The 26,791-nt window shown below is 38.9% G+C and overlaps 1 protein-coding gene across 1 annotated transcript; it reads right to left on the bottom strand.

Annotated features, from left to right (window-relative positions):
- On the bottom strand, window positions 1-25,867 carry LOC5574665 (uridine 5'-monophosphate synthase). The gene is made up of 4 exons (XM_001655189.2): window positions 25,735-25,867; window positions 25,385-25,532; window positions 25,037-25,316; window positions 1-1,279 (listed from the first exon to the last, which is right to left on the bottom strand). Exons 2-4 carry the CDS (start codon window positions 25,526-25,528, stop codon window positions 240-242), a joined length of 1,464 nt encoding a protein of 487 aa, XP_001655239.2. The 5' UTR covers window positions 25,529-25,532; window positions 25,735-25,867; the 3' UTR covers window positions 1-239.
- Window positions 25,868-26,791: the final 924 nt, after the last annotated feature.

Raw genomic sequence — 26,791 nt, 5'->3', positions numbered from 1 at the left:
TAAGTATCACTATGATTAAAAATATTTTATTTCGTGCTTTATGCAGCTCTACTGTAATTTCGAAATTGTCAAACGAAAAATAAGGGAATGATTAGGAATGGTAAATAGTGGTTAACGATTCAATCAGGTAGCAATATGTTCGAATTATAGGAACCTCATCGAAGACAGGTAATACTCACAGTGAGATTGGGTAGGTTGGATTGATGGTAATTTCGGTCGGGTTTGAGGGTTTGTAAAACTCACTCGCTGATTCCGACTCGCTCGCAGTATGCCGCCCAAAGTCGTTCTTGGTATTTCTTGGCTGTATCCTCTTGGTTCTTGGCCGTTAGAATACCTCGGCCCACGACGCAAATGTCGGCTCCCTTTTCCTTCACGACGTGCTCGGGGCTATCGTAGTTTTGTCCCAAGTCATCGACACCGCCTTCCAGCTTAACACCGGGCGTCAACTGCAACAATCCGGGGAAGGTGACCAAATCGGAACTCTGACACACAACACCTGCGACAAAGTCTGAATCGACTTCCGTAGCCATTTTCATCGTGGCAGCACTGTACTGAGCATTGGCAAGATTGCCCTGGGAACTCATCTCGGCCAGTAGAAATACTCCTCGCTGTAGAATTGGATCAGTCAGTACCGATTTCAAACCTTTCAACACGCCTTGTCCAGGCAGTGAATGAACGGTGACCAAATCTGCCCAACTGGAGATTTTGAAAGGACCGCTGCTGTACTGCAAAGCAACAGTATTTCCAATATCTGCAAACTTGCGATCTTCCATTAGCATAAAGTTGTGCTTCTTGGCCAGTGATTGCAAAGATTTCACGAAATTTTCACTGAAATCTTCGACGATATCCGCGTGAGTTTTCAGCAAACAAATATAGGGGCCAACCTTCTCCACCAGATTCAGAATGTCCTCCGATTTGGTCAAATCTGCTGCCAAACAGAGAGTGCTCTTCTTGCTGGCCATCAATTTCAGCAGCTCCTTGCTGACTGGACACTTGGCCAAATCTGCCCGAGCTTCGAAGGTCATTCCGGCGCGGCTCAGCTCGTTGACGACGGTGGTTCCATTCTTCATGAACGAACCGTCGCTCTTGATCTGGGCACCTTCGATATACTTGGCCACGGCCTGTACGGTCTTTTCCTCGATGCGTCCAGCCTCCAGCAGAACATTCAACAGGTAGGACAGCGTGAAGAGCGAATGCATTCGGACACCCTTCTCCTCAGTGTTCTGGGCGCCACCCTGCTCCCGATCGACGACCACGATTGCGTCTGTGATGACAAGACCTGGAACAGATGGGAGAGTGTTAGATCGGTATTAAAGTATGAATAATAATTCCTATTCTCAGTGTCGTTGAATCTTTAACCTCCATCAGCCATGCTGAAGGTGTCTGGGTTCGATTCCCCGTCGGTCCAGGACCTTCTTGTAATGCGAATTTCCTTGACTTGCCTGGGCAGAGTATCATCGTATTTTGTCACACGATATACGAATGCGAAAAAGGCAACATTGGCAAAGAAAGCTCTCTGTTAACAACTGCGGAAGCGCTCGTTGAATACTGTGCTGTGGAGCAGGCTTTGTCCCAATGAGGACATAATGTCAAGAATAAGAATAAGTTCACCAGAAAAATATGAATGAATTTTTTCCTGAAATTTGATAAAATTTCCAAGAAAATTCGTGAGGTATTTCTAAAGCAAATTTTAAAGTGTTCTCTGATAAAAAAAAACTTATGTAACCCTTATTCATCAAGGGTGACTTGAAACCCTTGATGAATAATGGTTACTACAAGACGAATCAATCGAAACGCGGGATAATATCCTGCAGCTAGGGCTGTGCACTATGAAGATTTATCGGTATCGGCGATATCATATTGAGTCAATATCGGTATCGGCGATATATCGGATTTGACATTATCGATATCGAACCGATATTCGATAATTTTCAAAAGAGATGTTCAAAAGTGAAACCGACAATATCGGCTTTGTTTGACACCAACTGTTGTTTTATGAAGTCCATTACTTGAATTTCATAGTGATATATTTTTAGGAATTTCAATATTTATTGAACAATTTTCAATTGTAGTATAAACAAAAAATGTTGTTCTGATTTATCGGAACTGTTATCGGATCGATAATGGCTTTATCAATATCGGAAAATATCGTGCCGACAGATATCGGATATCGTATCGATAAAATCGATCCGATAATATCGATATTATCGATATTTTCACAGCCCTACATGCAGCATTTTCTGAAGGAACTCCATGAAAAACATCTGACAGAATCCTTTAAAATATGTGAAGTGAGACTTTTTGGAAACATGCTGCAGTGTTGATTAGTATGGAACCTTATATAAACTTTTGGGGCCCAGATAGCCGTTGCGGTAAACGCGCAGCTATTCAGCAAGACCAAGCTGAGGGTCGAGGGTTCGAATCCCACCGGTCGAGGATCTTTTCGGGTTGGAAATTTCCTCGACTTCCCAGGGCATAGAGTATCTTCGTACCTGCCACACGAAATACGCTTGCAAAAATGGTCATTGGCATAGTAAGCTCTCAGTTAATAACTGTGGAAGTGCTCATAAGAACACCAAGCTGAAAAGCAGGCTCTGTCCAAGTGGGGACGTAACGCCAGAAAGAAGAAGAAGAATATAAACTTTTGTAGATTCCATGGGATTTTTTCTGAGATTTTTTTGGAAAAATTGTAATTTTTCGATCTAGATAAAATCTAGAGAAACTCAATGATGAAGCACAGGATTGTGTTTGAGGAATTCTTTTAAAAATTCCTAATAGATTTTCTCAAATAATCCCTCGAAGATTTTTTGGAGAAAATCTTTGGAATTACCCTGGATGACATGACGTAAAATTCTTGTCGGGTTTCTCGGAAAAACTGATCCCTGAACATTTTTTTTTTTTTTCAAAAAACTCTAGAATTAAGCTTTGTGAATTTTCTTGGAAAAACAAATCTTAGAAGACCTCGTAGAGCAACAACTGGAAAACTTGGTTGAATGATAAGTGGAAAAATATCAAAAGGAAGTTCTAGTGTGTGGTGAAATTTCCAAAGTAATTCCTGAGAAAATTACTGGAGATAGTAACGGTGAAGTGCTCGAGAACTTCTTGGGCAAATTCTAAAGAAATTTCCCAAGATAGTTTTTGCTGGAAGAATATTTAGGAGAATTGTTAGAAGAATTTTTGGTGAGATTTTGGAGTCCCTGAAAGTAGTCCATATGAAATCACTAGGACAATTCCTGAAACTTTTGCTCGAGAAATCTGACAGTCTCTGAAGGTTTCTCACTAGTATTCACTCAAGCTAAATGTGGCAAAAAAATGTGAAGATATGTGAATCCATTACCCATCAAATATTGTAATTGTAATTGCTCAATCCACACCCTGGCAGACAATTATCCGCCCATCTAGACACGGGCTGGGTGAGGACCTACCAAGCCTCCCCCGTTAACATGTCCTATACCGTTTAGCACACCGGGATCTTCCACAAGCAGGCGCCGGAATTAAAGCGGTCCCACAAGCTTCAGATACATTAAATAGATATAGTCCCTCTGACACTAAACCGAATAGCGGCCCTCATATCATCACTAGCACTGCCTATCCCGCACGCCAAATAAAATGCCGGAAGTAGCGTGCCGTGTAGAACATCCGATGTTCTACACAGCACATCACCTCCGACACCATGCTCAACGTACAGCAAAGACATCGCTAATAAAAAGCGGAATGCGTCATTCGATTCAGTGCCAGAGGGACTATAAATGTAACGAAGAGGAAATGAAAAGATAGTAGAGATGGTTTGGTTGTTGGATTGCTGAAACGAGAAGAAATAAAGTCATTACGTTAAAACGTGGTTTTTATAGTTGAATAAATGTATCGATAGTTTCTCATCTGTTTCTTTTCCGTGTCGTAGTTGCGTCGATTCTATCCACCTCGAGTTTTGTCGTCTCCGCTCGAGCAATGAGGACCGCGATGAAATGAAAATATAAAAATATGACCATTAGTGTTTATCTATTATTTAATGTGGTTCTCATTTGCTTTTAAATACCTAAGTAACATGTGAACTCTGCCTCTATCAGAAAATTCTAATGAATTATATTTTATTCTCCTGCACTTTCCCTAACACAAAGTATTCCTATTTAGTAAGACATTTACAAGTGCAAAAGCGCAAATAAAAGTGTGGGACCTCATCGAATCATGTTGATGCCCTTAGAGCACTCATTCTTCGATTTGCGAAAAATGAGTCCGCTGAAAACACCGACCCGACTCGACGCAATCGCGCACCTCTACCAACGCCTCCGCACATGTAAAAACTTCTGCGATAAACCTGTGGTGTGGAAGAAATGCGCAATATTATTTTAATTTCAATCCTAACTGCATGACCCGTAGGCTCTATGCGTATGATTGTTCATTATTTTAGCTAAATATACCTGTTATTCCTGTACATCAGAAGAAAAGAAAAACGATTAAGAATATCTTGCAGCGTAAAGTTTAAGTGATCAAATATTAATCCTTTCTTCGAACCTTATTTCATTATACATTGGGTTATGCTATGCTTCGCGTATGATACGAACAATTAGATTTATCAATATAATGCATTAGCATCCAAACAAATACCCTAGAAAATTTTCTTATTGTCCGACAAACATTTCAAAACAATTACAAACTGCAAAAATTCAACGGTAACTTTACTCAACAAAGCTTTCATTCGATCACCCTTAAAATACACAGTCATCAGTAGACCATGCACTATAATATCCTCCTAATATAACGCAGAGCTAAAAATCCTCTCTTGCGTTACCCAATCTGAACAAGAAAACATTTTCTAATACTTCCCATAATTTGTGCACGGCAAAACAGATTCCACTTTCTACGTAATGTAACCTAGTATGAACAGCTGCCCAACTCTCCAGACCTGCGCCCTCCAAGATCCAAGGTGCTGCTGCCTTACGTTCAAAACTTCTTTCCTCAAAGTCTGTCTATCAATTCCGAACTCTATTGCATACTACCATACCAATCAGACCCTATTCCTGACAAGACACAGAGTCATAACCCCAATGTGATGGATTTACCCAGTAAATCCACAACCTTGTCCTAACCCCTCTTACGTTTCGCTATCCTCGAAAGTCACCCATATTGATGCTTGGCAAAAAATATCAGTATTCAATCCACAAATCCCAAATTACACCACATTACGTTGGTCCGTTTGGCGTCGCCGGTGGATACCTGTTCTGACATTCGTTTCTTTTAAACTCCATTTCAACCATGTCCCTCCACTTTATCAATACGAATGTTGACGAATCAGTGCGCATCGTACCTTCGTGCTGTGCGTACACGAATTCTCTCTGCTCTTGGAAGTTTTCTTAAAAACTACCTAAAGCAATAAAACAGTACTTTTCAGTGCTACAAAAACAGTACTTTTCAGTGCTAAAATTAAAAACGGTACTTTTCAGTGCTACTAAAACAGTACTTTTCAGTACTATTTTTTCTACTATTGATCCCTTTACGATCCTTGTTTGGACCCGTGCCTTCGATTTTTCGTTGGACCCGTTGGCGAAAGCTAGCGGTGGTAATCCTTCTTGGACACCGTCTTGGGAAAAAACCTCTCGAAGGTCACGACTTTCTCGTTTATTAACTAAACATGGTATCAACAACTAACAAAAGGAAGGGTGAATCTCTGAATTCACTACTTCCTTCCAAAAAAGTGGGTTTTAAAACTGTCACTACACGTGGCAAGAATGGAAGAAAGGACGCTTCCCCGGAATGCGAACTTTCTTCCAAGGGTGAAATGAATAATTGTATCGAAATGAGCAATCAGTTCGATGCTCTAGACAAATTTTCCGAACACCAAATCGAAGCAGCCTCTAGCCCAGGCTCTTTGATTCAAGTGAGGAAGCAAAGAGTGCCGCCTATCGTGGTCAGTTGTTCCGAATTTGGGGGATTTAGGCAGGAGATCTTGAACTCCATTAGGGGAATCAAGGTTTCCTTCCAAATCGCAAAGAAAGGAGACTGTCGCGTTTTGCCGGAAACTCTTAAAGATCGTGAACTTCTTCTCAAACATCTTGAAGAGAAGAAGCACAAATTTTTTACTTATGACGACAAAACTGAACGTTTGTTCAAAGTTGTCTTGAAAGGTCTCTCAAGTGACTATAAATCACCTGAAGAGATCAAAAATGGAATAAATGATATACTTGGATTTTCCCCAGTTCAAGTAATCATTATGAAAAAGAGAACCCAATCTGGCATTGTTCGGAAAGGGCTTTCTCAAGAATTTTATTTAGTTCACTTTAACAAAAAAGAACTAAATAATATTAAAGCTTTAGAAAAAGCAAAACTTATGTTTGATGTCCGTGTGACATGGGAACATTTCCAGAAACCTGGAGGAAATTACCAGAACCCCACTCAGTGCCGTCGGTGCCAAAAGTGGGGTCATGGTACAAAAAATTGTCGCATGGATGCTAAATGCATGATTTGCGGAGGTTCTTCTCACGCCAAAGACGTCTGTCCTGTGAAGGAAGATACCACCAAATTCATATGCTGTAATTGCGGGGCTAACCATAAGTCCAATTTTTGGAATTGTCCTTCACGCAAAAGGGTCATTGAGGCTCGTGCCAGGCAGATGAAAGATAATATCCGTTACGATAACGGTCGTTTCCGGAATTTGCCTGGTAGAGTATCGAACAATGCTCATTTTTCAGTTAACGATCGCTTGATCATGAATCATACCCATCAGGAAGATCATAATCATGTTCATTCACAAACTAATTTTAATCCGTCGGGTAGCCGTTCGAATCTTTCAATTTCGAATGTATCTACCCACGGTAAATCCTTTGCCGATATCGTAGCAGGAAATTCGAACTCCTCCCCTGTTCGATCCATGGGTACCCATTCTACTTGTTTCAAATCAAATGGAAAAAACCCTACCGCCACAGGTAACTCCGCTTCTTCGTCTACCGGAAATTCCAATGGGAAATCACATGACATGTCTGCCTCTGATTTTAATTTTCTAACTGAACAATTGAATCTAATGATTGATGCAATGTTCAAAGCCACCACTATGACTGAAGCTGTCCAAGTAGGTGTAAAATTTACAAATCAAATTGTTATTGGATTACGTTTTTCTAATGGATCCAAATAATAATTTAAATATTTTAAATTGGAATGCTCGTTCTCTGAATGGTAAAGAGGACGAGCTGTTTAATTTTCTAACGGTTAATAACGTGCATATAGCAGTTATTACCGAAACGTATTTAAAACCTGGATCTAAACTCAAAAGAGATCCTAACTTTTTTGTTTATCGTAATGATCGACTTGATGGGGCATGTGGGGGAGTTGCAATCATCATTCATAGGCGTATAAAACATCAACTGTTTTCATCATTTGAAACTAAAGTTTTTGAAACTTTAGGTGTTTCTGTTGAAACACAGTTTGGTAAATATACTTTCATAGCTGCCTATTTGCCTTTCCAATGCTCTGGGCAGCAAATTAATTTGCTCCAAACTGACTTGCGTAAATTGACTCGCAATAAGTCAAAATTTTTTGTCATTGGTGACTTTAACCCTCTCCCGCCCATGGTGTCTGTAGAGCACCAAAACTTTCAACCTTTGTAATTTTTAAAATAACGAAAAACAATCAATTGTCATCACACTACTTCATAGCTAAACATCTCCTCTTTCACTTCAATACCTTATTTTATCGATGTAAATACATTTAACATATTATTTTACGAAAAAAATGTATGAAGTAATGGGTTTTACCGCCCGAAAAATATTGCATGATTTCTAAGCTTGATTCAACAAAGAGGATTAATCCCGAGAGTTACACCAAAATTATTTTCCAATAGATTTACTCTTTATTTGTTCTAATATATGTTCAGAAGTGCACATTTCTGTTTCGCAATCATTGAGTTATGAAATTTGTATGGTGCACATATGCACCACTGGGCGCTCGGCGCACAAAATAAGTTTAGTATCGAAATGTCATCATTGTTTACACTCAACATAGCTCAGCTCAGTTCGCGAATTTTACCGAAAAATCTTTCAGAAATATGGCAAATCTTTACGAAAGTGATGCAGAGAGCGATTTTATCGGATTTGCCGATGCAGACTCAGATGCTTTGAGTGGCTTTGACGAAGTTACAGATGAGGTGGCGAAAATCTCCAGGCGTGTTCCGAAATCGATTGGATCCAGAAGTTAGTTTAAAATTATAATCGTATCGTAAGCGGTTTATCTTTACAACTATATTACAGATTCCGATACCGTGCACTTCATCATTGTCCCCGAAGGAGATGAATCGGAAGTGGAGAATTTTGATATGAGCGACGATGAAGATGAAGTAAACCAGTTGACGGTGCTTCCACTGCCGGAAAACATTGAAGTATTTGATTATACGTCTGAAGTGGATGACTCAGGTACCGACTTAGGTAAAGAAGAAGATAAGGAACGACCCAGTTCTTCTAAGAAAGATATACAGTCATCAGTCTTAACTCGATCCAAGAAAAAACGTTCTTCCCGGAAAACTGGTCAGTCTGTCCCAAAGTGGAGTAAAAACGAACATGTATCTGTGACGCCTCCGAACTGTGATAGTACGTATCCTGCACCTCCTAGAAAACCGATGACGCTTTACCAATATTTCTCGCTATTTATGGACAAAAATATTATAACCGATATAACCTCTGAGACCAACAAATATGCTGAACAAGAAACCGGTGAGGATGCATTCATAACTTGTGGTGAATTCGAGCAATACTTAGGGATCTTGTTGCTAACCGGCATTGTAAAAATGCCATCTTTCCGTATGTACTGGTCTGGGGAAACAAGATACGCGCCAATAGCAGATGTTATGAGCCGGAACCGTTTTGAAGAAATAAAACGGTTCATCCACTTCAACGATAATGCCTCCATGAAGCAAAGAGGGGAACCTGGATACGATAAGCTTTTCAAAATACGTCCTTTCATTGATGCAGTAAAAGCGAATTTTCTAAAAATCGAGCCGGAACCGGAACAGAGCATTGATGAAATAATGGTTCCAACAAAAGCCAGATGCACAGTACAATCCCAACAAACCTCATACAGTACAATCCCAACAAACCTCATAAGTTTGGGATCAAAATAACCGGACGGGCAGGCAAAAGTGGATTCTTACATGATTTTGAAGTTTATGAAGGGAAAACCTGCCATGGTTCTGCAAGTACATGGGGAGTTAGCGGTGATATTGTTCTAAAGTTAGTCTCTACGCTGGAACAACATAAGCACTTCCGGGTATTCGCCGATAATTGGTTTTCTTCATATGCTGTTGTTAAGGAATTACAACAACGTGGGTTCGAATATACTGGTACAATCAGAAAGAATCGCATACCAAAAGTCGTTATGAAGTCAGACGAACAACTGAAGAAAGATGGCCGTGGCTCTCATGATTCTAGGACATCTGATGATGGAATCAAGGTTGTCAAGTGGATGGATAACAAAGTTATACACTTTATATCTACATACGGTGATATTCAGCCTACAGATACGGTAACCCAAATAAGTTTAATTTATTTGTTCACTTATTTTTTATTTTTATTTATTTTATCGTAGGTGAAACGATGGTCTACAAGAGAAAAACAATTTGTGGACATATCTAGACCAGCAGTCGTCAAAGATTATAATCAAGCTATGGGAGGTATCGATTTAAACGACCAGTTGGTAGCCATTTATAGAACCGATATAGGCACGAAGAAGTATTACCTTCGAGTTTTTCAACACCTCTTGGACGTTTGTGTAGTGAATGCATGGCTCCTGTATCGTCGTCATTGCTCCCAAAGAGTGGATGAAGCACATATGACGTTATTAAACTTTCGAATGGATGTCGCCAGTTCCCTTATCAAATACGGGAAGCATATTGCAAAACGGCGGGGAAGGCCATCGAAAGCAGCACTAGCCGCTGAGACGAAGAAACCTAAGGTTGTGCAGGCAACACCAACGACAGATGTTCGTTATGATGGATTATCTCATTGGCCTGAAACTGTCAATAGGCAACGATGCCGTCAATGCAATCAACGTAATCATTTTACGTATTTCAAGTGTTCAAAATGTAAGGTCCCGCTTTGCCTGATAAAAGAAAGGAACTGCTTTTCGGCATACCATCAATTTCCAACGTGAACCCCTTTGACGCTTCTACAGAGCGCAGTGCAACGATGTAAATGCTACCTGTATGCATATGTAAACATTTGCTTGAAGAAAGTCTCTTTAAAGTGAGCTACGACTTATAGATATCTGCTAAATATGTTCTATAATCATCGATATTCTTGTTTGGAAAGGATTAAGTAAATACACCACATTTTTTGTTCAACAAAAGCGTTTTAAGAAAACATATCTGAAACTATACGATGCAGTCATAAAGTACTCTATGTTCCTGGTGGTGCCTCAGAGCACCACCTCATATTTGATTTTAAATTATCTAGGACACTAATTCATAGCTAAAAAACAAGGTTTTATTCTATGATTTTGCGCTAAAATGTACATTTCTATTTTTAATCATGTAAAAAAGTCATGGGCGGGATAGGGTTAATGCCAAACATCGGTCATGGAATAATTCTCAAAGTAATTCCAACGGCAGAATTTTATTTGATGAGTGCTCTTCAGGATATTTCTCAATTCAATACCCTGATAGCCCCACATGTTTTTCCTCTTCTAGAAATCCATCTACGATTGATTTGGTCTTAACCGACTCTAGTCATCTTTGTAGCCAACTGATTACTCATGCTGATTTTTTTTTTTTTATTTCTTTATTAGTATCATTCCAAACATTACATTCATTTCTTATATCTAGGTGTTCTGTGTTATTTGACAACACTATCATCCTAATTTGGTAAAACAAATTTAAAATTTAATTAACATTTTGTTAACAACATATTACATTTCATTTGCCGTAGCAGTTCAGTTTTTTTTACAGGTGAGTTGATTTCACCTGCTTATAAGAGAAAAAAAAAATGTTTTTAATATACTTAACCTAACTTAACCTAAACATATAACGCATTAATCGTGGCAATAGACGATAGTAACGATTTTTGCCTGAAATTATTAATGATTGTATTTGACATTTGTTCCAATGTTTCAACATTGGATATTCTATGTAACTCATTGGTACTATACCAGGGAGGAAGCCTCAGAATCATTTTCAAAATTTTATTTTGAATTCTCTGCAGAGCTTTCTTCCTGGTATTACAACAGCTAGTCCATATTGGTACAGCATACAACATGGCTGGCCTGAAAATTTGTTTGAATATCAACAGCTTGTTCTTAAGACAAAGTTTTGATTTTCTATTAATAAGGGGATAGAGACATTTTACATATTTATTACATTTGGCTTGAATGCCCTCAATGTGATTTTTGAAAGTTAAATTCTTATCTAGCATGAGCCCTAGATACTTAACTTCATCTGACCAATTTATTGGAACCCCTCTCATCGTGACAACATGTCTACTTGAAGGTTTCAAATAAAGAGCTTTTGGTTTATGTGGGAATATTATTAGTTGAGTTTTGGAAGCATTAGGAGAAATCTTCCATTTTTGCAAGTATGAAGAAAAAATATCCAAACTTTTTTGCAATCGACTACAGATGACACGCAGGCTTCGTCCTTTGGCGGAGAGGCCTGTGTCATCCGCAAACAAAGATTTTTGACATCCCTGAGGTAACTCAGGTAAGTCAGATGTGAAAATATTGTATAATATTGGTCCCTAAATGCTGCCTTGAGGAACACCAGCTCTTACAGGAAGTCTTTCAGATCTGGAGTTCTGATAATTAACCTGAAGTGTACGATTTGACAGATAACTTTGAATTATTCTAACAATGTATGTTGGAAAATTAAAGTTTTTTAATTTTACAATCAAACCTTCATGCCAAACACTGTCGAATGCTTTTTCTATGTCTAGAAGAGCAAGACCAGTAGAATAGCCTTCAGATTTGTTGGAACGGATCAAATTTGTTACACGTAAAAGTTGATGAGTGGTCGAATGTCCATGGCGGAATCCGAACTGTTCATTGGCAAAAATTGAATTTTCGTTGATGTGGGCCATCATTCTGTTCAAAATAACCTTTTCAAAAAGTTTACTGATGGAGGAAAGCAAACTGATTGGACGATAGCTAGAAGCTTCTGCAGGATTTTTTTCTGGTTTTAAAATTGGAACAACCTTAGCATTTTTCCATTTGTCAGGAAAATATGCTAATTGAAAACATTTGTTAAATATATCAACTAAAAATGATAAGCTACTTTCTGGAAGTTTCTTGATGAGGATGTAGAAAATTCCATCATCGCCAGGAGCTTTCATGTTTTTGAATTTTTTAATAATAGTTCTCACTTCTTCCAAATCAGTCTCCCAGGCATTTTCGAAAACGTTCTCTTGATTGAGAATATTTTCGAACTCCTGAGTAACTTCATTTTCAATTGGACTAGTAAGTCCTAAATTAAAATTGTGCGCACTTTCAAACTGCATAGCAAGTTTTTGAGCTTTTTCGCAATTAGTTAGTAATAATTTGTTTTCCTCTTTCAATGCCGGTATTGGCTTCTGAGGTTTTTTTTAAGATTTTCGATAATTTCCAAAAGGGCTTAGAGCCAGGGTCCAATTGAGAAATTTTATTTTCAAAATTTTTGTTTCTTAATTGAGCAAAACGTTTCTTGATTTCTTTCTGCAAATCCTGCCATATAATTTTCATAGCAGGATCGCGAGTGCGTTGAAATTGCCTTCTCCTCACGTTTTTAAGACGGATCAAGAGTTTAAGATCATCGTCTATAATCACGGATTCAAATTTTACTTCACATTTTGGAATTGCAATGCTCCGGGCTTCAACAATGGAATTTGTTAAAGTTTCAAGAGCATTGTCAATATCAAGTTTAGTTTCTAAAGGAATGTTAACATCAAGATTAGAGTCAACATACGTTTTATATATATTCCAGTCGGCTCGTAAATAATTGAAAGTGGAGCTGATAGGATTGAGAAATCGCTTCTTGGGATATTTGAAATGTAACAGGGACATGATCAGAATCAAAATCAGCATGAGTAATCAGTTGACTACAAAGATGACTAGAGTCGGTTAAGACCAAATCAATCGTAGATGGATTTCTAGAAGAGGAAAAACATGTGGGGCTATCAGGGTATTGAATTGAGAAATATCCTGAAGAGCACTCATCAAATAAAATTCTGCCGTTGGAATTACTTTGAGAATTATTCCATGACCGATGTTTGGCATTAAAGTCACCAATGACAAAAAATTTTGACTTATTGCGAGTCAATTTACGCAAGTCAGTTTGGAGCAAATTAACTTGCTGCCCAGAGCATTGAAAAGGCAAATAGGCAGCTATGAAAGTATATTTACCAAACTGTGTTTCAACAGAAACACCTAAAGTTTCAAAAACTTTAGTTTCAAATGATGAAAACAGTTGATGTTTTATACGCCTATGAATGATAATTGCAACTCCCCCACATGCCCCATCAAGTCGATCATTACGATAAACAAAAAAGTTAGGATCTCTTTTGAGTTTAGATCCAGGTTTTAAATACGTTTCGGTAATAACTGCTATATGCACGTTATTAACCGTAAGAAAATTAAACAGCTCGTCCTCTTTACCATTCAGAGAACGAGCATTCCAATTTAAAATATTTAAATTATTATTTGGATCCATTAGAAAAACGTAATCCAATAACAATTTGATTTGTAAATTTAACACCTACTTGGACTGCTTCAGTCATAGTGGTGGCTTTGAACATTGCATCAATCATTAGATTCAATTGTTCAGTTAGAAAATTAAAATCAGAGGCAGACATGTCATGTGATTTCCCATTGGAATTTCCGGTAGACGAAGAAGCGGAGTTACCTGTGGCGGTAGGGTTTTTTCCATTTGATTTGAAACAAGTAGAATGGGTACCCATGGATCGAACAGGGGAGGAGTTCAAATTTCCTGCTACGATATCGGCAAAGGATTTACCGTGGGTAGATACATTCGAAATAGACAGATTCGAACGGCTACCCGACGGATTAAAATTAGTTTGTGAATGAGCATGATTATGATCTTCCTGATGGGTATGATTCATGATCAAGCGATCGTTAACTGAAAAATGAGCATTGTTCGATACTCTACCAGGCAAATTCCGGAAACGACCGTTATCGTAACGGATATTATCTTTCATCTGCCTGGCACGAGCCTCAATGACCTTTTTGCGTGAAGGACAATTCCAAAAATTGGACTTATGGTTAGCCCCGCAATTACAACATATGAATTTGGTGGTATCTTCCTTCACTGGACAGACGTCTTTGGCGTGAGAAGAACCTCCGCAAATCATGCATTTAGCATCCATGCGACAATTTTTTGTACCATGACCCCACTTTTGGCACCGACGGCACTGAGTGGGGTTCTGGTAATTTCCTCCAGGTTTCTGGAAATGTTCCCATGTCACACGGACATCAAACAAAAGTTTTGCTTTTTCTAAAGTTTTAATATTATTTAGTTCTTTTTTGTTAAAGTGAACTAAATAAAATTCTTGAGAAAGCCCTTTCCGAACAATGCCAGATTGGGTTCTCTTTTTCATTATGATTACTTGGACTGGGGAAAATCCAAGTATATCATTTATTCCATTTTTGATCTCTTCAGGTGATTTATAGTCACTTGAGAGACCTTTCAAGACAACTTTGAACAAACGTTCAGTTTTGTCGTCATAAGTAAAAAAATTGTGCTTCTTCTCTTCAAGATGTTTGAGAAGAAGCTCACGATCTTTAAGAGTTTCCGGCAAAACGCGACAGTCTCCTTTCTTTGCGATTTGGAAGGAAACCTTGATTCCCCTAATGGAGTTCAAGATCTCCTGCCTAAATCCCCCAAATTCGGAACAACTGACCACGATAGGCGGCACTCTTTGCTTCCTCACTTGAATCAAAGAGCCTGGGCTAGAGGCTGCTTCGATTTGGTGTTCGGAAAATTTGTCTAGAGCATCGAACTGATTGCTCATTTCGATACAATTATTCATTTCACCCTTGGAAGAAAGTTCGCATTCCGGAGAAACGTCCTTTCTTCCATTCTTGCCACGTGTAGTGACAGTTTTAAAACCCACTTTTTTGGAAGGAAGTAGTGAATTCAGAGATTCACCCTTCCTTTTGTTTGTTGTTGATACCATGTTTAATTAATAAACGAAAGAAGACGTGACCTTCGAAAGGTTTTTTCCCAAGACGGTGTCCAAGTAGGATTACCACCGCTAGCTTTCGCCAACGGGTCCAACGAAAAATCGAAGGCACGGGTCCAAACAAGGATCGTAAAGGGATCAATAGTAGAAAAAATAGTACTGAAAAGTACTGTTTTAGTAGCACTGAAAAGTACCGTTTTTAATTTTAGCACTGAAAAGTACTGTTTTTGTAGCACTGAAAAGTACTGTTTTATTGCTTTAGGTAATTTTTAAGAAAACTTCCAAGAGCAGAGAGAATTCGTGTACGCACAGCACGAAGGTACGATGCGCACCTCATGCTGATTTTGATTCTGATCATGTCCCTGTTACATTTCAAATATCCCAAGAAGCGATTCTCAATCCTATCAGCTCCACTTTCAATTATTTACGAGCCGACTGGAATATATATAAAACGTATGTTGACTCTAATCTTGATGTTAACATTTCTTTAGAAACTAAACTTGATATTGACAATGCTCTTGAAACTTTAACAAATTCCATTGTTAAAGCCCGAAGCATTGCAATTCCAAAATGTGAAGTAAAATTTGAATCCGTGATTATAGACGATGATCTTAAACTCTTGATCCGTCTTAAAAACGTGAGGAGAAGGCAATTTCAACGCACTCGCGATCCTGCTATGAAAATTATATGGCAGGATTTGCAGAAAGAAATTAAGAAACGTTTTGCAGATTTAAGAAACAAAAATTTTGAAAATAAAATTTCTCAATTGGACCCTGGCTCTAAGCCCTTTTGGAAATTATCTAAAATCTTGAAAAAACCTCAGAAGCCAATACCGGCATTGAAAGAGGATAACAAATTATTACTAACTAATTGCGAAAAAGCTCAAAAACTTGCTATGCAGTTTGAAAGTGCGCACAATTTTAATTTAGGACTTACTAGTCCAATTGAAAATGAAGTTACTCAGGAGTTCGAAAATATTCTCAATCAAGAGAACGTTTTCGAAAATGCCTGGGAGACTGATTTGGAAGAAGTGAGAACTATTATTAAAAAATTCAAAAACATGAAAGCTCCTGGCGATGATGGAATTTTCTACATCCTCATCAAGAAACTTCCAGAAAGTAGATTATCATTTTTAGTTGATATATTTAACAAATGTTTTCAATTAGCATATTTTCCTGACAAATGGAAAAATGCTAAGGTTGTTCCAATTTTAAAACCAGGCAAAAATCCTGCAGAAGCTTCTAGCTATCGTCCAATCAGTTTGCTTTCCTCCATCAGTATACTTTTTGAAAAGGTTATTTTGAACAGAATGATGGCCCACATCAACGAAAATTCAATTTTTGCCAATGAACAGTTTGGATTCCGCCATGGACATTCGACCACTCATCAACTTTTACGTGTAACAAATTTGATCCGTTCCAACAAATCTGAAGGCTATTCTACTGGTCTTGCTCTTCTAGACATAGAAAAAGCATTCGACAGTGTTTGGCATGAAGGTTTGATTGTAAAATTGAAAAACTTTAATTTTCCAACATACATTGTTAGAATAATTCAAAGTTATCTATCAAATCGTACACTTCAGGTTAATTATCAGAACTCCAGATCTGAAAGACTTCCTGTAAGAGCTGGTGTTCCCCAAGGCAGCATTTTGGGACCAATATTATACAATATTTTCACATCTGACTTACCTGAGTTACCTCAGGGATGTCAAAAATCTTTGTTTGCGGATGACACAGGCCTCTCCGCCAAAGGACGAAGCCTGCGTGTCATCTGTAGTCGATTGCAAAAAAGTTTGGATATTTTTTCTTCATACTTGCAAAAATGGAAGATTTCTCCTAATGCTTCCAAAACTCAACTAATAATATTCCCACATAAACCAAAAGCTCTTTATTTGAAACCTTCAAGTAGACATGTTGTCACGATGAGAGGGGTTCCAATAAATTGGTCAGATGAAGTTAAGTATCTAGGGCTCATGCTAGATAAGAATTTAACTTTTAAAAATCACATTGAGGGCATTCAAGCCAAATGTAACAAATATGTAAAATGTCTCTATCCCCTTATTAATAGAAAATCAAAACTTTGTCTTAAGAACAAGCTTTTGATATTCAAACAAATTTTCAGGCCAGCCATGTTGTATGCTGTACCAATATGGACTAGCTGTTGTAATACCAGGAAGAAAGCTCTGCAGAGAATTCAAAATAAAATTTTGAAAATGATTCTGAGGCTTCCTCCCTGGTATAGTACCAATGAGTTACATAGAAATGCCACGATTAATGCGTTATATGTTTAGGTTAAGTTAGGTTAAGTATATTAAAAACGTTTTTTTTTCTCTTATAAGCAGGTGAAATCAACTCACCTGTAAAAAAACTGAACTGCTACGGCAAATGAAATGTAATATGTTGTTAACAAAATGTTAATTAAATCTTAAATTTGTTTTACCAAATTAGGATGATAGTGTTGTCTAATAACACAGAGCACCTAGATATAAGAAATGAATGTAATGTTTGGAATGATACTAATAAAGACATTTAAAAAAAAAAAAAAAAAAAAAAAATGTTGACGAATCACGATAATCTGAAGATCGTGACCAGAACGGAGGTAGGATAAATCACTAGGGACCAACTACCACCGTGAATCCATTACCCATCAAATATTATTCATTAAATCAAATCATGTCTTGGGAAGTCGATATAATTTCAAATACGAGAAGATCTTCACTGAACAGTTCAAAAAGTGTTTTGATAGCCGAAATTTGTTGGAGAGTTTTGACGCGAAACCCCTTGGTAATGAATACATTCTACCATAAATTACTGCTTTAAAAAAAAATTCTCTGATTGTTATAGAAAATCCATGAAAATTCCCGATTCTTTTTCCAGATTTAAAAAAAATCTTTTTTTCTTGATTTTTTGATAATTTCAGGTTTTTTAGGTTTCAGGGTTCCACCCTGAATATGGATCCATTTGTTTAATCAATTCAATCTTTTCATAGAATCTACAAATCGCATGATTTAAAAACACCTATGTTTTGTTTTCGAAAGATAGTAATTCTTGGAATAAAGTCATGCCTTATCGATTAGTTATTCCAATTAATTTACTTGAAATGGCAAATCAGTTGGTTTGAATCATCGATTAATATGAATCGATCGCTGTACAACATATTCTCAACAGATATAGGTTGGTTCTCAAGGCTGCTACCTAACCTGAGTTGTGAGCTTTCTATTAACCCGCTTCTTTAAGAACTGGCTCCATAATTCGCTGTGATATTACTCTCTAGTTTTCTTGTTTTGTTTTTTTTTGCATGCCCCATTCTTTAAGTTAAAGTAATTTCGAAGGTTTTTTGCATTTGAAATTTTTTCCTTCAATGTTAAGCTACAATGAGAAAATCTAACTAAACAAATTGTAATTAGCGTAATAAACTGTTGAAAGGGAATTCCATACCTTATAATACACTCAAAATAATCCAAACGTCATTGTTACGTGAAAACATACGTGATTTTTTCCATCGCACTTTTCACGTAGCTCTTACGTTAATCATAGGTAGCCCAGAATGAACGCATGAACTTTTGGACTTCGTCCATTCCACCGTCGCTAAACGTAAGAGCTACGTGGATTTTCCGGTAGCCTTTACGAAGCGTTTCAATAGGACCTAGATGGTTTTGCATTAAATTTAACTGTAATAAAGACCAAACTTATTTCTAATAGGCTTTGGAAGAAAACTAATTCCCAATTGGAAAAAGTAAACAAACTTAAAAGATTGTGATATTTTTATTGTCAATCTGAGCATTTTGATTCCTGTTCGTTTCCCCAATGTTATAAGTTTGGTTTGTCTTGTTGTCGCCTTCGCGTGCTATAATTGATAGAGGTTATAAATCACGTATAAAATATGAAGTAATGCACAGATTCTCCGGTATTCAAAGCATATTTACCTAGAAATCAATCTTACACAGGGTTTAATGCAGCAGCAGCTTCTGAAGTACTTCTAAAATCAAGCGGGCGCCATCTTAGGATTTGAGCTCAACACCGAATGTACGTACACTATGCAGATGTCAAAATGAACTCAGGCACCTACATGAATTCCACGTAAGCGCGATAGGTAACCTCAGTAAACATTACCGAGTCACTATTTGATGGTTATGAATGGTTTAGTGATCTTTATCTTAGTCAGGTGAAGTGGAGGTAAAATGATCTACGTGATTTTTCACGTAGCAAAGACGTTTGGATTTTTTTGAGTGTAATAATAATTATTATTTTTATTTCATATTTATTCTTAACTTATACAATTTGATGGTTAGGGCTGTTATTGAGATGTGGATTACCTTACAGCAGCAGTGATATTTAATAAGTTTAAATATTAACAGTTAGACCAGGCAACAAAAATTGACGGATAAGGAAAAATATTCAGAAAAACCCCTTTGAAATTACATGAAGGAAATGGACAAAGAGAAAAAAAAAAGCTTAGTAGTATTATAGTATCACAGCTCTAGATGGTCAATTCTAGTATTAAGGGATTGGCAGAGGCGAAGCAACTAAGGCGAAATTTTTGCATCAGTCTTAGGAATCAATCGTCTATCAGCTTAAATTTTGGCGAGTTGATGAACTTCATCGGTGGGATGAGACGGGTGTAGATTCAGCATTATCTTCAGTAGGTGCTTTTGTTTCACCTGAACTTTCTTCCGGTGATTTCGGGCACAGTTGGACACGCAGGAAATCTGTACATAACCGTTGGCCGAAACACGTACAGTAGCAGCTTGATGTTGGGGTCCAAGCGAGATCGTCGGTTTATAAGAGGGTACAATGTTTTGATGAGTGAGTTCCAAAACCAAGCTTTTTGTCTAAGGGTCTTCCAGTTACCCTACGGTTTCTGACCACGGGATATCTATGCCCCCGCAGATCGCTTGATTTTGGGGCATATGTCTCGGATTTCTTCAGCGAGTGAAGAATATTGCTTGAGATGTTAGCGCATTCACCTTCACCTTCCATTTCTTGTGGTATTACTGGATATTCTCTTGAGCTCGTTGAAGATTTTCCACGATAACTTGTGCGTCTCGAACCGAAGTAAAACATCCGGCATCATCGGCGAAGCAGCAGTAATTAACTCCATCGATTTTGGCGAGGTCAGCAGAAAAAATGTGTTACAGCGTTGGGCTCAACACCGAGCCTTGGGGAACACCAAAAGGCACTCCCATACGATCTGATGTATAGCCGTTCACCATGACTTGGGACGTTCGATTTTTTAGCAATTCTCATACGGCTTTCAATAAATAGACAGGAAAGTTACCTAGAAATATCTTATGGAGAATAGCGTCGTGCCACACTAAGTCCTACGCTTTTTCGACGTCGAAGAGAACCAACCCCGAAGATTTTCCTTGCTGGAAATTTTCCCTCACTTCTTTTACCAAACGGACAATCTGATGACTTGTGGAATGGCCTTTGCGGAAACCAAACTGATCATGTGGGATGATACTAGTTGTTTCCAGGTGTTTCTCAATGCGCGCCAGTATTATGCGCTCAAAGAGTTTACTGACCGTTGGTAATAAGCTAATTAGCCTGTAGTTTGATGGCATAGTGGAATCTTTGTTTGGTTTGAGAATGGCTGGAAAATAGCATAATTTGAGACAAGCTGAGAAAATTTTTAGCTAGAAACACAGAACATTTCCTTGGGAGGTGTTTCAAAAGACAGTTCCTTAATCTATCGTGGCCTGGAGGTTTGTTCGTTTTCAGATTAGGGATTACTTTGCTGACTTCCTTAGATTTAAATAATTAAGAATAGTCTGCGCTTCTGGCAATAGTTGGTCGATTTGATCGGCAGATCTTTCGATGGTTTCACTGTCGTCATCCACAGTGTGATTGTGCGATTGGGAAAAGCTCTCTGCAAGTAATCTAGCCTTCTCTGTTGGTGTAGCAAAAAGCGTGTTTCCACTTCGCAGTGGTGGGCTGTATTTGCATTTGTTCCTTACGCTTTGGAAATACGCCAAACGGAATGGTCTCGGCGGTCGATTGTCTGCAAAGTCTCAGCAAACTTGTTGTATCTAGCTTTTGTACATTGTTATTTTTTTATTGTTGTTAAGAGATGAAACTATTTCCTTCAGCATAGGGTCTCTGGTCCTCATCCACTGGCGTCGACGTCTGTTTCGCAATTGAATTAGGAGTTTAGTTTCATTCGGGATACAGGCGACTTCGTAAGCAGGGATGCCAAGCCAATTTTTCAAAAATCTGGAAGATTTTGAAAATTTGTCTGGAAAACTCTGGATCGGTTATGTCTTATATGGTATGTAGCAATGTAGCAGTCAGGCTAAGGCCTGGGTGGCCTCTGCTGTACGTAGGAGACGTCTCCATTCGACTCGGTCCATGGCTGCCCGTCGCCAGCCACGCATTCTGCGAAGGGTCCGCAGATCGTCCTCAACTTGTTCAACCCATCTTGCTCGCTGCGCACCACGTCGTCTTGTGCCGGTCGGATTGTTTTCGAGAACCATTTTCACCGGGTTGGTATCCGACATTCTGGTGACATGCCCAGCCCACCGCAGCCTCCCAATTTTTGCGAGGTGGACAATGGTTGGTTCTCCCAGCAGCTGGTGCAATTCATGGTTCATCCGCCTTCTCCACGTTCCGTCTTCCATCTGCACTCCGCCGTAGATGGTCCGCAACACCTTCCGTTCAAAAACACCAAGGGTGCGTTGATCCTCTGCACGTAGGATCCATGTTTCGTGCCCGTAGAGGAGTACCGGTCTAATCAGCGTCTTGTAGATGGTCAACTTCGTGCGATGGCGAACTTTGCACGATCGGAGCGTTCTGCGGAGTCCAAAGTAGGCACGATTTCCAGCAACGATGCGTCTCTGGATTTCTCTGCTGGTGTCGTTGTCGGCGGTCACCAGTGAGCCCAAGTACACGAATTCTTCGACAACCTCGATTTCATCACCGTCAATATGAACTCGAGGTGGGGGGCGTGCCGTGTCTTCTCTTGAGCCCCTCGCTATCATGTACTTCGTCTTTGACACATTGATGTTCAGTCCGATTCGCCTAGCTCCAGCCCTTAGTCGGATGTACGTGTCCGCCATCGTCTCAAAGTTGCGTGCAACAATATCAATGTCGTCGGCGAAACCAAGTAACTGAACGGACTTTCTGAAAATCGTGCCACTCGGTCTATCCCCGCTCTTCTCATCACACCCTCTAAAGCAAGGTTGAACAGTAAACACGAAAGGCCATCACCTTGCCGTAACCCTCTGCTAGATTCGAAGGGACTCGAGAGTGTCCCTGATACTCGGACTACGCACATCACTCGCTCCATCGTCGCCTTGATCAATCTTATCAGTTTGTCCGGGAAACCGTATCCGTATGGAGAACCTTACAAATTATTTACAAAACCTTAAAAATTTATTTAAATTTTTATCGGGATCTCCCAGATTTTTGTAATATGGGGTTTTAAAAATCTGGAATATTCCAGACAAATTTGGAAGGTTGGCAAAGCTATTCGTAAGGCCTTGGGACGATTGTTGGAACTGCAATACGTTCTGCTTCTAACACGCTGTTTTTTTTAAACAATCGATGGCAGCATCTACCCCTACTTCATCATGAATGTCCGTTATCAGTGGATCGGTTATATTGAGTTTGGAGTTCACTATTCTTTGGAACGTAATCCAGTTGGCTCGTGCATAGCATCATATACTATGCACGAGTTGTTCAGGCTCACTAGAAGGCTTGATTTCGAATGTTCCAGGAAGGTGATCGGACGACAACTCGTTGTGAACTACTGACTTTGTCATGTCTAGCTGATTGTAGGATAGCATTAGCACTAAGTCTAGTGTAGATGGTTTACCACGTCCAGAAGGAATGAACGACGGAGAGTCTTGAGAGATCGAGACGAGCCGCTTCCTGCCATAACAAGTTGCCTGCCTTATTGCTTGTTGAACAATTCCAGCGGCGGTGTCTAGCGTTCAAATCTCCAATCAGAAAGAAAGGCTTGGTACGATTGGAAAGAGTACGGCTGTCACGACAAAAAAGCGACCAATCAGCACACAGGCGGCTGCCGTGAAAATAAACAGCAATTATGTGTACAGGATCGCTTGATGCTGAGTTGGAAATTCCAGTGGCTTCGATGACCTTTGTAGAAACGTTTAATTGGCTGTACTGTAATTCCTTTCGGGTTGCTATTAGGACCATCACTAGCTCGCGAATTTGCTTTGTGCCAATATTGATAATAGAAATGGGGGGCAGGCGGCTTCTATTCGTGTTGATGATCGTGGCAACTTTTGAATTAATATTCGCATTGGCGAACGTATTTCATCCGGATCCATGTCGGCCAGGAGGTCGAACCTATTCTCAGTTTGTACCATAGGCTGAGGCTGTTATTGCTGACTGGAGGTCGAATAATTTTCAGGCAGAGATTCGTTGTTGTTTGAGAATCGTCGCTTTTTATTTGCTTGGTCATGATCACGGTCATCCATCGATGAGGTTAGAAACGATGAAGGGTTAGATGATTTAACGTTATTACGGTGCATAGTTATGTTTCATCCACTACTGGGAACATTTTTGGGCCGCAGATAACTGCTGCTAGCCACTGTAGTAGCTTTCGAGAATTTATCGCGCAAAAAATACCGATTGAACCTAAATTAATTGTAGCTCTTACATCCACACTCTCCGGTTGACAGATTCAAACTGATATCTCAGTCATGAATGTTAGGAAAGCATTTGTGTGATATACTAATTGCAATAACAAAAAATAAATAAATGTAGGTGCAATAGTGTTGTGTTTTCTCGCACCGACTGTATTCATTGCCGGTAGATAGAGATATTGTGAGGGATGAGTAAAAAAATATAAATCGAAATACTCGATTGTCATTTGTGAATTTACTTCGAAGTAGATCCTTAACTGTGTATGGAAAAAGTTAGCTGATAATGAAAGTTTTGTGACGTTTAAAAAAACAATGTACCGGTGTGTATAGACACGACTTCACCATATTGCTATTCCAAAACAACTGCAAATACAAATTGTTTTTAAAACATATGATTTTTGCATCGAGTAGTATTTCTCAGAAGCATCTCAAACCAGTTTTGCACAAATCGTGTTATTTCTGAGAGAATGCCTTGTACGGAATTGGAGCTAGGTCAGAATTTCTGACTCAGAAAGCATATCCAACAAAAATCTGAAAACTTACATTCACCTGGGCCGATACAATTATAAATCAGAATATCACTAACTCGAAATAAAATTATAAACTTTTTGTGAGCTGAAGCTTCTAACTCCAAATCATGGAACTAGCACTAAATAATTCACTTTTAAGATTAATGAGACGAATACATAAAACAGTACACATTCATTTGTTGATACACATTAGTAAAGCGATTGATTCTAAAAAAAATCGGGTGAGCCGTGAGTCAACTATTTTTTTTGCATTAGATTCTTTATACAACCCTTTTGTATTCACAATATATTTCTCTACGTGTGTCTCTTAAAAGAGAACTGCTACCAGCCCTGCGATGAGCAATCGCACGTACGCTCACCGTAAAGAAATGTGCCTCAAAACATTCTAGTGTAGCTTGATGCACGAACGCGTGCATCTTATCAGGAGCAAAATCAAAAAGCCATAATGTGTCGTCTAGAGCAACACAAACTGCCTATAACTTTCGTCTTTGCTTCGATGTGTTTGAATCCTCAACACGTTGCACCACATATTGGTGGACACCGTATAGTAGTAGCATGCACCATTTATCATAGATTAGCTTCTAAATTGAATGATTTATAATAGTGTTCAGAACACTTCATGAATCGAGTCAAGTTGTATGAATGTTGACCGTCTGTGTCCCTCGTATACCAGTTCAATTATTAGATAATTGGGATTTACTTTCCCTATCTGTGGGGTGGCCGATACTTCGAAGCAAGAAACACACAGACATACATACCTTCCGAACGCAGATCGGTCACCGTGTCCAGAATGCTGGAGCCGGATGTGACCACATCTTCAATGATCAGGCACTTATCGCCGGCGTTGAACTTTCCCTCCACAAGCTTCTTGGTGCCGTAGGTTTTGGCCTCCTTGCGGCGTATCAGCATCGGTTGTTTGGCCTTGATGGAAATCAAAGTGGCCAGCGGGAGGGCTGTGTAGGGCACTCCGCACAAATGCACACCCGTATCGACTTTGATCTGTTTGATGTACTCGGTCAACAGGTCCGTCAGCGTATCCTTGAAATAGAGGTGTAGAGGTCACATTTAAGCTTTTTTTTCTCGCGGAACATATCAAAACGACTCACCATCACATCCGGGTAGCTTACGATGACCCGGAGATCGAAATACACCGGCGAATTGATGCCGACCTTCATCTTGAAGTCACCGAATTTGAACGCATTGATTTCGAACAGTCGCAGACCCAATTCCTTCAGCTTGGTTTGATCCATGGTTCTGGAATGTGATATATGAGTAGGAACCTATCTGTCAGCACAAAAGCACAACGCAGTATAAATAGGCACTGTACGTGAACGCACGTGGTTCCCCTTTTCATTCATAATTTCTTAAATAAAGAAACCTAGGACCTTGCGCCCTCACGATTGCCTTGAACGATAACCAAGGACAAATTGTAAACTGGTTTGTTTGAACTGCCTACCTGTTATTTGCTGTTGTTCTAAACGTTGAATATTAGGGAGGTGATTTCGGCACTGAAACTAACACTGACCTTTCCTGGAAACGTCTGTTTGGCCAATGATCGAATGGAATCTACTCAACTTTCCTTCTACCTGCTCCCTAGCTAGCTGAGAAGATATCTTTATTTACTGTTATGTGTTGAAGCTCACCTATACAACGGTTTCGGTTCGTGTATTAACTGTACTGTTTGTAATCAATACCTACATAAAACACGTTTTTTGCCGGCGTATGGCGTTACTTGAGTTACGATTTGTTCTACTACTAATACTGACGATTTTTTTGCCACAAACAACGAACAGTTATTTTGAGCTAGAAAATAGGGTAATTTGGATAATTTAGAGCTCCATATATTTTGGACATCTTGGGTCGCTTGTAGTATTGGCTTGTTTAGGGGTATCCAGTTTTTTTATATAATCTGATTCTACGTTAAAAACTGAGTCAGAGGCCGAAATTTCATAACTTTCCGTACCCTGGAACTATTAATAAAAAAAAACGTTTGTAATTTGTATGGGAATCACTTTTAAATCACCCATCGGCTAATTATACTACGAGACGATCTGTCATTATGCAAATTGAAATGTAATTAAGTTTAAGGATTAAAATCTTCATTAATCGTTTATAATGTCTAAATTAAGATTTTTTTTCTGTTCGGATGCGCCACTGCGACCATTATTTCTCGAAAACTTATTCATACAGACTCAAGTCAAAAAAGTAAACAAACTTACTTTATCGATTCTACGTGTTTCACAGACGAAATTCTGCACGTTTTGCTGTAAACCAGCTCGATTTTTCACTTTTAGAACGTTCAATTTCCGGATTTACAAAACGACGAAAGTAAGATTTTCAACTTTCGCAACCACTACTTTTGCCGCTCCGCTGTATGGAAAGGCAAAGTGAATAAAACGGCTTATAATTTTGTCATAATATTTTTGTGGGAAATCATTGGAACTCCCTAGTTTTTGAACGCGAGCTCATTGTATGCTAAATTTAAGCAATGTACACGGCGAAAAAATGTCAAA

This window comes from Aedes aegypti, chromosome 3 (genome assembly GCF_002204515.2).
Source record: "Aedes aegypti strain LVP_AGWG chromosome 3, AaegL5.0 Primary Assembly, whole genome shotgun sequence".
NCBI lineage: Eukaryota > Metazoa > Arthropoda > Insecta > Diptera > Culicidae > Aedes > Aedes aegypti.
The sequence above is the reverse complement of the archived record's forward strand: the minus strand, read 5'-3'. Positions and strand labels throughout refer to the sequence as shown.

What these genes read in the sequence shown, in the direction of transcription:
- LOC5574665 (XM_001655189.2), bottom strand. Translation starts at nt 25,528, where the DNA reads ATGGATCAAACCAAGCTGAAGGAATTGGGTCTGCGACTGTTCGAAATC. An exon ending in TAAGCTACCCGGATGTGATG is followed by an intron (nt 25,317 to 25,384) that starts GTGAGTCGTTTT and finishes CTCTATTTCAAG; the next exon opens with GATACGCTGACGGACCTGTT. An exon ending in GACCGATCTGCGTTCGGAAG is followed by an intron (nt 1,280 to 25,036) that starts GTATGTATGTCT and finishes CATCTGTTCCAG; the next exon opens with GTCTTGTCATCACAGACGCA.